This window comes from Mobula hypostoma, chromosome 23 (genome assembly GCF_963921235.1).
Source record: "Mobula hypostoma chromosome 23, sMobHyp1.1, whole genome shotgun sequence".
In the NCBI taxonomy this organism is placed as follows: Eukaryota; Metazoa; Chordata; class Chondrichthyes; order Myliobatiformes; family Myliobatidae; genus Mobula; species Mobula hypostoma.
In genome coordinates, this window is record NC_086119.1 from 47,257,014 (window position 1) to 47,270,241 (window position 13,228).

A 13,228-nucleotide genomic window follows, 5' to 3' on the forward strand; every position below is an offset into this window, starting at 1 on the left:
GACACCCGACACAGGCAAATTTAAACCTCCAGTTTGGCTTTGCTGAGAGATGTAGAGGTTGGAATTGACGGTTGGCAGTTATATTGGAAAGTTAATGACAGTGTGTTGTGGAGAAAGCCTCTATATTTGTAAAGTTTTTTTTGTACATCTTTGATTTCAGTAGTCTACTTGTAAATACTTTCTTCACAACTTTGGGCAGCTTTTGCTCTCTTCCCTCCCCCCACCTGGCACTAAATAAAACCCCTTGCACTAACGTGCTGTTCCAGCTTGCATCTGTTTTTTTATACAATTGGTGACACCTCATCAGGCACACTTGTCCACATCTAATAGCGAGGTGTGACAATTAGTAAGGCTGTCAAAGGTTACAAGGAGAAAGCAGGATAATGGTCTTGAGGAAAAATAAATCAGCTGTTGGGCCAAATGTTCTAATTCTGCCCCTATGCCTTATGATCAAGTTGATTTTTATTTTGGTGTCTTTTTCCTTCAATATTTACTGTCTGTAATCTGAAATGTAATTGCTCTTAAACTTGAATATATATTGTGACTGGGCTCTAGTACAAAAATATCAAAAGTCAATGTTATTTGGTTGCTATCTATTGAGATTCTAGATAGCCCTGCTGGAAGAAACATTTGTCAAGTTTGTACGTTCCATTGAGTTTACTTTTGTTTTTCTGTATTCCTGAGCCCCCCCACTCCACACTCCATTTTGCTTTTTCTTCATATGACAGGCTCGTTAGTTGGGAATCATCGAGTGAAATCTTCAGTTTTCCCTTTCACAAATGTATATTGGCTTGGGTGACCAGACACAAACATAATGTTCTAGTTGTCTCAACAGGGTCTTTGATTATTCAAATCCACCTGCAATAAAGGCCAAAATAACTTGCTCTACTTGCATTTTAACTTTAAATAATTTCTATATGTTTCTCCTTCCCCCATACCAACTTTCAATCTCTTGATAAATGTTCCACCTTTTGTGATGTACAGTGGATGACCTTGCATTTTTCACATTGCTTGCGCCACACTCCACTTATCTTCTGAAGCATCCCTGCATCCTTGCAACCCACCGTCAATTACCATTATCATTAATGAACTAATCCCCGCATTTAAATCAATTATTTCCCTGCCGTATCCCATCTGAAAGTGGCTCATTTAACCCTGATCTTTTCTGTCTGTTAACGATGTTCAGTTCAAAGTAAATTTATTATTGAAGTACATTATCACCATATATAACCCTGAGATTCATTTTCTTGTGGGCATACTCAAATCCGTAATAGAACAATAACCATAGTAGAATCAGTGAAAGTCTTTACCAACTTGGGCATTGAACCAATGTGCAAAAGATGACAAGCTGTGCAAATACAAAAATAGAGATAATAAAAAATATTGAGAGCATGAGATTGAGTCCTTGAAAGTGAGTCCACAGGTTTTGGGAACATTTCAGTGATTGGTTGAATGAAGTTTTCGCTTTTGGTTCAAGAGCCTGATGGTTGAGGGGTAATAACTGTTCCGGAACCTGCTGAGAGTCCTGGGGCTCCTGATGTATGCTGCTTTCCAGTGAAAAAGCTTTGTGTAGATATGTACAATCAAAGATGTGTTCATACACCTTTATTGCAGGCTGTTTAAATGCGATTGACACCATATTCACTAGTTTGCCTTCCTTGACTTGGTTTGAATTTATCTTTTAATGCTCCCCAGAGCTATTAATAATCTCTAAGTGACTTGGTACTACTTTGAAAAATCTCTGCATCTTCACCTATTGATAGTTTAACTTGACAGTTATGCTGTTTTCTCTCCTCTCTTAAATACTGGGTTTACAATTTTGTATTTTCCAATCTGAGAATTTTAGAATCTCATTTCAGAAGATGAAGATTCCAGCCACTCTCTCTATAACTCATTTTAAACCTTAGAACTCAAGGCATCTCTAAGACTGGGCGACTCCACCATGTCTACTGCAAGTCCAATTCAACGGTGACACCAGAGGGGATCTGTGTTGCTTTGGTTGTGGAGTGGGTGAATCTCTGTGAGCTGTGCTGGAATCTGAACTTGGGTTGGGGGCTGGCCCCTCCCAGCAGTGCTGCTCTGGTGTTTGCTTGGTGGAAGAACATGCTGGACCAGGACAACTTGCCATGAAATTCTAGTCATGCTACTCAGGGACTTGGGCTATTGTGAATGTTTTTCTGAAATCTTAACTCTGTTCCGTATGTACTATGTAAAGTGTGCTGTGCTCTTTGTAATGTGTTTTGCACCTTGGCTGTGGAGGAACACTTTGGCTATATTCATGTATGTTTGAACTTGAACAACTTCCTTCAAAAAAAAGTAATTATCTGTCTCAAATTGGTATAGTTCAATAGCTGTTAATTTATAATTTGCAACAGATGTCGCAAGCTTTAATTTTCAGTTTGTATCATTCCCCCCCACCACCACCATTCCCTTTCTTCTCTCCCTGCCTCCCCCCCCCCCGATATACTCTTCTTTGCAACGGATCTTCCTGATGTAGTAATCCAGAGATTAACTTGTGGTTCCTTTTATTAAGCTAGACTTTACCGCCTTGCATCCCTTAAACAGAATTTTCTTTCTCATATGGTTCTCAACCACTAGTTTGTTTTCCTTTTGTGTTTCCAAATTAATCTAGCCCCTTTGGAGATGGCATGAAATCTGGGCAGCAATTTTTGGGACTTGTAGCATGGGTAGTTGCAGACAACAATACTGATACTGTCCCTGCCAACGTTTCCTTCCGTTTCATGCCCATGCCTCTGTGCTCTGGTATGATAGTTCATTCATTTGATAGTTTACTGATCTTATCGGAGGAGCCTTGGGCAATTGTAAGGGTTGAGGCTTCTCTGTTACCTTCTGGATCCCCCTGTGTAGTGCCTCTTGACTTTTCCATGTGCATTAATATCTGAATCTCACATTTTTAAGATGAGCGTGGGCTTAAGTTCCTTGAGCTGCAGATATTGTCGTTGAACTTGTTTCCATCAACTTCAACATACTAGGGCTGCAACACAGGACCTCTCCCGCCAAGTCTGTCCTACAATTAAATCTATTGTCACTTTTGCTTCATCAAAATTCTTGCTCTGGCCATTGCAGTCGCAGGATGCTTTCAGTAAACTATTGTTTTTAGCTGGACACACTTAGTTTCTTAGAAACATAGAAAGCCTACAGCACAATACAGGCCCTTCGGCCCACAAAGCAGTGCTGAACATGTCCTTACCTTAAAATTATCTAGGGTTGCCCGTAACCCTCTATTTTTCTGAGCTCCATGTACCTGTCCAGGAGTCTCTTAAAAGACCCTATTGTATCTGCCTCCACCACTGTCACCGGCAGCCCATTCCACACACTCACCACGCTCTGCATTTTAAAAAAAACACTTACCCCTGACATCTCCTCTGTACCTACTTCCAAGCACCTTAAAACTGCCCTCTCGTGCTAGCCATTTCAGCCCTGGGGAAAAGCCTCTGACTATCCACATGATCATTGCCTCTCATCATCTTATGCACCTCTGTCAGGTCACCTCTCATCCTCCGTCACTCCAAGGAGAAAAGGCCAAGTTCATTCAACCTATTCTCATAAGGCATACTCTCCAATTCAGGCAACATCTTTGTAAATCTCTTCTGCACCCTTTCTATGGTTTCCACATCCTCCCTATAGTGAGGAGACCAGAAGTGAGCACAGTACTCCAAGTGGGGTCTGACCAGGGTCCTATATAGCTGCAACATTACCCCTGGGCTCCTAAACTCAATCCCACGATTGATGAAGGCCAATGCACCGTATGCTTTCTTAACAATCTGTGCAGCAGCTTTGAGTGTCTGATGGACTCACATGCTTCCTGTCTGTATTCTATACAGATAACCTACCTTGCCTTGACCTGTTGAGCCAAAACTTGCCAACTCATGTCTCCCTCGACTTGGTTGCTTGCTCTATAAAGCTGTCTCCTTTTAAATTCTTCTTGCTGTTCTAACTGACTGACGTCCATGCGCTTGTGCAGTCATGCCTCGATCAAACCACTGATAAAATAAGTATTTTTGTCACCTAATTTCACTTGCGCTAGCTGGTGGTGCAGTGACATCAGCGCCGGACTCCGGAGCAAAGGTTCCCGAGTCCGAACCCATTCGGGCCGCTCCTGGGCACGCTTTCCATCTGTGCTGGGTTGAGTGTTGAGCTCACAACTCGGCCTTGCTTTTAAAAAAAAAACTGCACTGTGAGAAGGACATGTGGGACCACTCAGAATCTTTCCTCCAAGACAACCACTTGAAAAGTGGTCGCCGAGGCTCTGGCAGCATATGGCACATACACAAAAAAAACTTAAATGAATCTTTTCTTGATGGTAACTGGGAGAGACTATTAACCAATTTTAAATTACTGCAATTTAAATTAGACGGGTAAGAAAATTTAACCAGAGCTAAAACAAATTGTTGAAAAGACCCCAAAATTATTCTCCTGCTAAGTCCACAATACTAGATGCTGTTCTCTGCTTAGAGTGGTGGTGGTCATGTGTCTCGTGGGTTAACTGGACCAGTGACTGATCAGCTTGTTTCAGTGGGACAGGGTCTTTTGAGTCTTCCTTGATTAAGAAATATTTTATAAATTTTCAAAATAGTGTAATTAACTTTTCAGGTAAATTGAGGCTTTGGACTATTATGATCAATGTTAATGTTTATTATCACCATTCAGGCTTGCTATTAAGGGAGAATTTTTTTTTAAACACAACTGCTCAGAACAAATTTTGGGGGCTGGTGATTGTGGTTCGCAGGGGAATAAAATAACTAGTAGCGTGGGTAGGTTGGTAAGAGACTGCTTGTATATTTCACTTCATTTTTAGACAGTGATTGTAATTACTTGGAATTTTAAATGTTTAGGTTTTTGAGTACGATTCTTGAGCTCTGGCATCTAACCAGAGTTTCTCCACTGAAGTTAATAGCACTTGGCATGAGCAAAAGTTTGTAAATATTAGATTTTCCCACAATTTTAAACCTAGTGTAAACTAAGGGATAATTTTGTGTGCTTCATTGAAAGAAACAAGCACTTGAAGGTAAAAACAATTTATCGTTTTTGTTAGCTGATACGACTAACTGGGGGTAATCCCTTAGTGGCTGTCCAGGACCATTGGTTGCACCTTCTATTCTGCTGGGACCTGGTTTTCTTGAAGACTGAACCAATTCGGTGCAGCAAGAAAGAATCGGCTACAGAGGAATCTTGCTTGGTCAATGGAAGATAATTTTTTGAGTTTTGAGTCTTAAGACAATGTTATTAAAGGATTGCTATATGGTAAGAATTAAGATTATAGGTTGGGTGATTTTATTAATTCCAAGGTCTTTCACTAGTACTACCAAGATCAACAGATAGTAATTAGGAGGAATTGTGCACTTGCAAAACATATTTGCACTCTGCCCCCCAACAGTTGCTTTCATTGGCTCCCAGAGTTGCTGACGGCAACAGAAGCAGAGTCCTGGAGGCTTCATGAAATAAGGAAGTATATTTAATGCAGGAAATGTTCTAGGTGCATATCTATAGTTAATACCACTCTTTTGACAACTGGTCTTCAAGAATAGAAGTGTTGACATGGAGCCTTGGTGTATATTGGGAATGAATTTCTAAATAATTGGAGCAGTTTTACTTTCATGGCTGCATGGGGGGGTGTGGGGAGAGATACTGGATGTGATTATTTGCTACTGTAAAGACTTTAATATTCGTCACAATCTCTGGTTTCAATCAGAACATGATAATTTTGGCTAAATTCATTTGAAGTAACTTCCCAGACAGACTTGCAGAAATACCATGACTCTTCAGCTGAAATTACTCAAATGCACTATTCCTATATAAATGTTAAAGTGCTTGGGTTCCTGTTGTAATCAAATATTCTGCTCCCCTAAACTGGTTATTGCTGAAAAGATTTGGGTGCTTGCTTTTACCTTTTGCCTCTCAGGCTGGTTAGTTTGGTCATATTTGAGTTCTTATGACTTTTATAGTGTGTTCAGTGGTGGAACACAACTAAAGTCAGTCAAACAGTTGATTTTTCCATATGTAGCGGTCTCACAGCTTTGTTGAGAATATTGCTTTTAACTGAGGTTTTGCATTCTTCAGAAAAATTGGAAAAGATAGATGTACTTTATTAATCCCGAGGGAAATTTGGTTTCGTTACAGCCGCACCAAGAATAGAGCGTGAAGTATAGCAATACAAAAAACCCCAACAATCAAACACTATGCCAGATGGAAAATAAGTCCAGGACCAATCTATTGGCTCAGAGTGTCTGAACCTCCACGGGAGGAGCTGCACGTTCGATGGCCACAGGCAGGAACGACCTCCCGTGCCGCCAAGTGTTGTATTATGGTGGAATGTGGCCGGTCCAATAGTAAAAAGTTCAATATCCAGTCTGCAAACACTTTCCTTGATCGTAATATGCCCCAGATTGCACCATCCGTTGTTAGCCAGAACAATAAGCACCCAACTCCTTTATGCTTAGGTGGTTTGATTTTCATCTACGTCACAATAATAGACAAACACAATCTGCCTAAACTAATAGAAGTTGGACTTTTTGGACGGAAAAGCACACTATGCTTGGAGGAAAAGGGCACTGTACACCAATATCAAATACCTCACGCTTGGGATGAGGTTAATGGAAGGAGCGTCATGATTTGGAGCTGCTTTGCCGTCTTGGTCTGGATAACTTGCAGTCATTGAGGGAACAATAAATTCAAATTTGTATCAAGACATTTTACAGCAGAATGTCAGGGTAGCGGTCCATCACCTGAAGCTTATTAGAAGTTGGATCTGAAACACGAGTAAATCAACAACAGAATGGTTTTTAAAAAAAAAAGGAAATTTGTGTTTTGAAATGGCTAAGTCAGAGTCTACACCTTAACCCAGTTGAGATGCTGTGGCATGAACTGAAGTCAGGTGTTCATTCATGCAAGGAATCCCAGAAATATTGATGCTGAAAGTTTTATTGAATTGCCTTTATTTCTTATATCCTTCATATGGCTCAGAATGTTGGACAATATCTAGTAACATGAGGAAACAAATTGTAGCAGCAGAAATGTAGTTTTTGAGGAGGATGCAAAGAATATGATGGATGAAACAAATATCTAAAGAGAATGTCATGAACAGCAAACACAGAAATAATGTGTGAGATCATGAAGAGGCAACGTAACTTCATTGGACATGTGATTGGGAAAGAGGAGTTAGAATGCATGGTAATTATGGGAAAGATTTGAAGGGAAGAAAGTAAGAGAAAGACAAAGACAAATGATGATGGAGACAGCAGCCAGAGAATTGGAAATGAATACCAATGAATTGATCCACTTGACCCGAAACAGGATTGTGTGGGCCATGGCAGTCAAAGCTCAAACTGGGCCTGGCACCTGATGATGATAATGATGATCCTTCATATACATGAGTAAAAATCTTTACCGTAAGTCTCTGTCTAAATGTGCAATCTTTAGTAATTTATAATAAATATTATGTACAACAGGACAGTCAATATAACATAGAAATACAATTGTATCAGATCATTAATCAGTCTGATAGCCTATATGGAGGAATAGTCAAAAATTCCTCCTTGCTGTTGTGCAAGTCTGATCAGTAGCTACAGGAAATGTTTGGTGAAGGTTATTACTGCTAAAGGATGTTCTACCATTTATTAAGTACAAGGGTTTACCTGCTTTTTCCAGCCTGGACCGTGAATGACATGTGTTCAACAATTGCTTGTGTGTTATTAGTCTAGGCGGATTGTTTGTCTAATATTGTGACTTGGATGAAAATCGGACCACATTTTATGAGTAATTAATGCATAAAACCAGCTAAGTGCAAAGAGTTCACAAACTTTTTCTTGCAACTGTATAACGCCTTTCTTGACTTTAGTTCCAGAATGCTTTGTAGCTTTTAAGTAATTCTTGAAATTTGGTTGACCTTTAGCTAACTTGTGCAGAGCTAGGACTTTTTAAAAAAAAAAGTGTCATTGCATTTGTTTATTGCCATCCCTTTAGCTTTACTTTTTCTTTTATCCTATCAGAGCATCAGATTTGTAAAACCTCCCCTTGTGTAGAAGAATGACTTGTTTTTATGAGATTTCTTCACAATTTTGCAAATTGTAAATTAAGGTTTTATACCACTGAAACAACCTTCAGTGGAAGTGAGCACTTGGTGCTTTGTTTTGTCTCATCATTGTCGCACATGAATTCGCCTACTACTTCATCTGTCCTGCTCTGGTTCTTAAATTTCCACACTGTGGCCTTAATGTAACATCTTGCACAATTGCATTAAAATTTTATGTAACAATTGTAGACCTGTTTTTCCAAGTATATTGATGTCTTTTAGCACAGTATTCCCCAGTATTGATCATGACCTTCAGTTTTAGTACAGCTGCTGTAGCTATAAAGTTTAATAGCTGAATCTGCACAACAGTTTGATCAAACCTATTTGATCTGAATCTCCTGAGCTTTAACTGGCTATCCGTAGTTTGGGGATGACTATTTGGAAAGTGACTTGTCAGTAAACAGTTTTAATCTAGTTCGAATACTGTTGACAAAACCACCCTGAAAATGTTTTATTTGAATAGTTTGCCATTCACCAGGTTGTTATTTTAAATGGCCTAACTTGTCTGTTTTTGTCATTACAATTAAAGATGGCTTCCTTTATGGCTTAGTCTTGGTACTTAGAGGGGTGAAACTTGACATCTTATTCTTAACATTTTTGTTCACATGGCAAAAAAATTTGAGCTTTAATTTTAAACTTTTGGTTACAAAGTATTTTTCCTGTCCTGGTTATTGAATGCAAAACATCTATGAATTAAGTTAGTTAGATTGATCACTAATTTGGTTGAATTTTCTATCTTTGTTCAACTCTAGTGTTAGAAATTTGTAAGTTAGCAATCTTGCTGTCTGATCATTCCTCTAGATATCACTTGTACTTCAAATGTCTTGCTAGCAACTTCCAACATCTTTATATAGCATTAAATAGCAGTATCTGACAAGCCCATGAGCTGAAATCTTGAATTTGCAGCCATTGTAGACAGTTCAAGGCCAGCGCATGCTATTTTAATCACAGCTGGAACAATTGAGACTGAAAGCTCCATGGCAGTAATGAGAATTGCATTTGCTATTTTATACGGAAAGCCCTCATGTGCACCATTTACTTTTCCTGGGGAAGAGGCGTGTTGAATAGCAGCTTGCTTGGTAATGCTTTATAGGTCAATGGCATCTACGAATCTAGAATGTTACTCTGGGCTTGCTTTTTTAAAAGAATTGTCAAATAGGACTTTTGTGTATTTTGTTTTAGATATTTCCTCTGAATTTTTAAGAACAGCTATACAGGACCTGGATATAGGATAGGGTAGTTGTACTTTAAATGCTTGTGCTCGAAAATGTTCCATAGTCCTTGCCTTTTTCTCCTTCCTAATTTGAAACATGCAACCATGCTTATGGTAACCTTTAACTTCTGCAAACTAAACTGTGGCTGATGTTTGGAACCTGTTTTGTCTTTGAAAATCTCTGCTAGTGCCTTTGTAGTAGCTGCAGTTGTGCATTGAAGTAGCAGATCTGTTTGGTAAGGAGGAATAAAGATAGATCCACATGCTTATAGTAATATGCAGGTAAGTCTATGACAAAATGTGGAAATGTTTTAGCAGAATACCCATTTGGGAAGGAAGTGTAATTAGGTGGGTATGTGTAAGTCAACAGTTTTGTAACTAATGTGCATCTCTCTGCTAAGGGTTATGGTGGCTATGAGCAGTCTGGTGATGCATCTGGATATGGACAAGGCCAAAGTGGGTATGGTTCAAGTTATGGACAAGCGCAGTCAGGTATATCATGTTTTTGTCTACATTGTAGCTTTTCTTGAAAAGTACAGCTATATTAATATAAATTCTCTTTCTCTGTTGCAGGGTTGAATTCTCAGTCTTCAACATCAGGCTATGGACAGAGTGGGCAAGGCTATGGACAGAGTGGGCAAGGCTATGGAAATGAGCGTTATCGTAATACTTATGGACAACAACAGATGTACGGCAGTTATGGACAGCATTCTGATTCCCCCAGCAGGTAATACCCCAGTAATTTAAGATAATTAAATATTTGAGCCAAAAATAATAATATTCAAGCCTCTAGTTCTGGCTTGAAATATACAAGATCACCATTGTATCGGTCTTTAATTCCTCTGTGCCATGTAATTGAGGATGTTATAAGTGTATTGGAGCACATTGTTACTTCCTATTCCCAAATGTTTCAACTGTCATATTAAATCATGATCTACCTATAACTGGTGTGTGCTAGCCATTCATGCCCTTGTCTCCATGGCGATGGTACCCGACACTTTAGTTCTACTCAGCTATTCAATTAAAACTGCCTGAAACTACCAAGTTGATTCTCTTTTAGATCATCGCATGGATTCCCTAAAGTGCGTGGCTAATTTATAAATGTGACATATCTTTGTGAGGACAGGATTTCCTTTTTTCCCTTTAGAATTTTCAGCACATTACTGTTTATAAATTACAATATTCTTTACTGCCAGCCCTGTTTTTCTATTTCCAAACTGCATCAAACATACCCTTGACAAGTACATCCTCCCTCTTTCTCAGGAACTCATATACTGCACATCCAGTGTTTGTGTACCCTGACTAGTTACATATCCAAACGCTTTGGAATTCTTTCTGTGTACATGACAAAATTGTTTATAGAGCATGCCTTGCCAACTTCCTGTACCATTTAATGCCACACTTAGTAAATAACTAATTTATTTTAGCCTAGGCAAATTTATTCTACTTACCCCTGATTGACTTATTGTAACATGGGGTTGAATGAGTCCCGGTCCTCCCAATCCTGACTCCAATTTGAGCAGCTGCAGAACAAGGAATCAAAATGGTAAGTAATTCTTCATCCTGCAACTACTGCATGACTTAAAGTACACGAGTTTTGGAAGGCTTTGTGTTGCTATCCAGTACAATCCTGAGTCAATGTGTGCATTTGCTTCATGGTGGCATTTACTCCCAGTGATGTTAGCCGTACTGCACTGAATTATGTTTCTAAATCAGTTATGGTTCATGTTATAAATATTAAAAATCCATTAAACAAGCATTTTGCTACCGACTTTGGACCAGAATTGTTATACAATCATTGCTGTGATAGAAAGTCATACTTGGTCCTTTCAAATCTGCTTTGTTTCACTTGTATTTGCATTCTTTGATCTCAAACTTGCATTTTTAGCTTCCTAGGTTGCATTACAACTGCCCAATCTATATCCTTATTTGATGCCCAGCTATGTTGCCATTTTGAGTACAGATTCTTGAGAGGACTGCACTGTTACTTCAAACTCAACACTAGGCACGTACATTTGTAGAGTATTGGTGTCCTGTTTTCAACAGCTTGACGTGCACTTTTTTTGTGTGCAATTCCTGGCTGTCTAGCTTGGAATAACTTATTAAATTATAAATTGTCCATTTTTCCCATAGAATGTCATGGCCCCTCTCTGAATACTGCTTTACATTTTTCTCCATTTTGCTGTTTACTCACCCTGTGAATCTCATTCTCTTAGCTGCCTGCCCTGTTGGTGTGGTTGCCAAGTTTGGGCTTTCTTTCCCTACCCTTGTACAAAGGCAACAGATGCTGGTAAGCTGAAACAAAATAGTGGAAATATTTGGCTCAGTGTATCTGTGCAGAAGAAAAAATGTAATCATTCTGCTATTCTTTAATTTGAAATACTAAGGTTTTATATCCACTGATGTTGCTTGACCTACTAATTTTTTTTGCTGCTTTTCATTCTTTTTTCCTTGATAGAAAATAACAGGAAACCTGGAGAATTTGGACGATGGCCTCAAACAGCTGCTTGCTAGGTCCTCCTAAATCATGACTCACTGACCTGAATTCAGAACTTCATAGGTTTCCTTAAGCTTTTGATAGCCAAAAAGTTTGGACACTAGGCATGCTTTCCTCAACAAGGAGATTGTGTCTACCAGACAAATTTGGAGCCTCCATAGTGAAATATTTCCATTTAATCACAACTTCTTTCTTGCAGTTATGGCTCAAAATCGGAAACAGAGTATAGTTCCCAGTCAAGCCAATCAAGTTACAATAAATCAAGTTACAGCCAGTCGACCTCCTACCATTCACCACATGAAGGTTATGGCCAGCAGAGACCAGGAGGTAAGTGAGGTTTCTATGGAAAGATGGCTCCACCTGCCATGACAAAATTAGATATGGCAAGTGGTGGGGAATGAGATGCCCTATAATATCTCCCAGTTTATTCTTGGCTGTGTGGATAATGGCAATGTATCACACTGGAAGAAAAATACATTTGGATGATGTCTAACTGTTTTCTGGTTTAATATTTGGTAGAGTTTCTTGTTGGTCAACTGATTATGTAGTGGAGGGCTGGGATCTAAGATGTTGCATGCTCTAAGATGTTCTCCTGGTTGTGGGTTGTGCTGTCACTCATTTAACTTACCTGCTGAATCACTAAGAAACTTTGGAGTATGTTGCATGAAGAATGAAGCAACGTGTTTAATGCCTTTAACTTGCAGTATCCATGGAGGCACTTTTCTGCTATAGCCCTGTATTGTTGAGAATTGACTGACTATTCTGTAAAATGTAACTATTAGTCTGAAAAGTAGCATGTTTATTTATGTAAGAAGTGGCAATTGTTATAACTTCTCTTTGTCATTGCCCATCTCTGCCTCACCACCTTAAGATGACTATGAACAGGATAGACCTGGGAGGAGTAAATTTGGAGATGACAACAGAAACTTTGGCAGGCAACAAGGTAGAGGTCGTGGAGGATACAACAATAGTGGATATGAAAATGACAGAGGGGAACGTGGTAGAATGGGGTAGGTGTTTCTTTGACCTGAAATCATAATCTGTTTGTCACTTGTCCTGACACACTTTTGAGATTCATCTATATGCATCATATTAGTTATCTTTACCTCATTTTTTAAATAAGCTTTATCAAGTTAAGATCAATATTTTCTGTTAAACTTGGTCTGGAACACTTAATTAACTCTGCATATTGTGCAGAGAAATGCAGTGAAGAGTCATGGTTTACATTTAACTAAATTATTCACTTGTACTTAGTGTTGTTTCAGTCAGACTGACTTCTATTTAATTAGCTTTTAATACCAATAATGTGACTGAGCAGTTGTCTAAAGCTTTTGACTGCACTTGTCTGTTTTGTATTCTCTGACCAGTGTGCTCGTTACTGGTTGGTTACCAGTAATCTTATGATCAGACTTCAATAAATGGAAAA

The 13,228-nt window shown here is 38.9% G+C and overlaps 1 protein-coding gene across 3 annotated transcripts in view; it reads left to right on the plus strand.

Annotated features, from left to right (window-relative positions):
* Positions 1 to 13,228, plus strand: part of LOC134336861 (TATA-binding protein-associated factor 2N-like) — a 39,724-nt gene that overhangs the window by 15,769 nt on the left and 10,727 nt on the right. For 2 of the 3 annotated variants that reach the window (XM_063031450.1, XM_063031451.1), the window contains 4 exons: positions 9,707 to 9,797; positions 9,879 to 10,032; positions 12,002 to 12,129; positions 12,674 to 12,812. In XM_063031450.1, coding sequence (XP_062887520.1) covers positions 9,707 to 9,797; positions 9,879 to 10,032; positions 12,002 to 12,129; positions 12,674 to 12,812 — 512 coding nt within the window. The remainder of the gene's footprint in view (positions 1 to 9,706; positions 9,798 to 9,878; positions 10,033 to 12,001; positions 12,130 to 12,673; positions 12,813 to 13,228) is intronic. The other variant, XM_063031452.1, reaches the window with a different exon arrangement.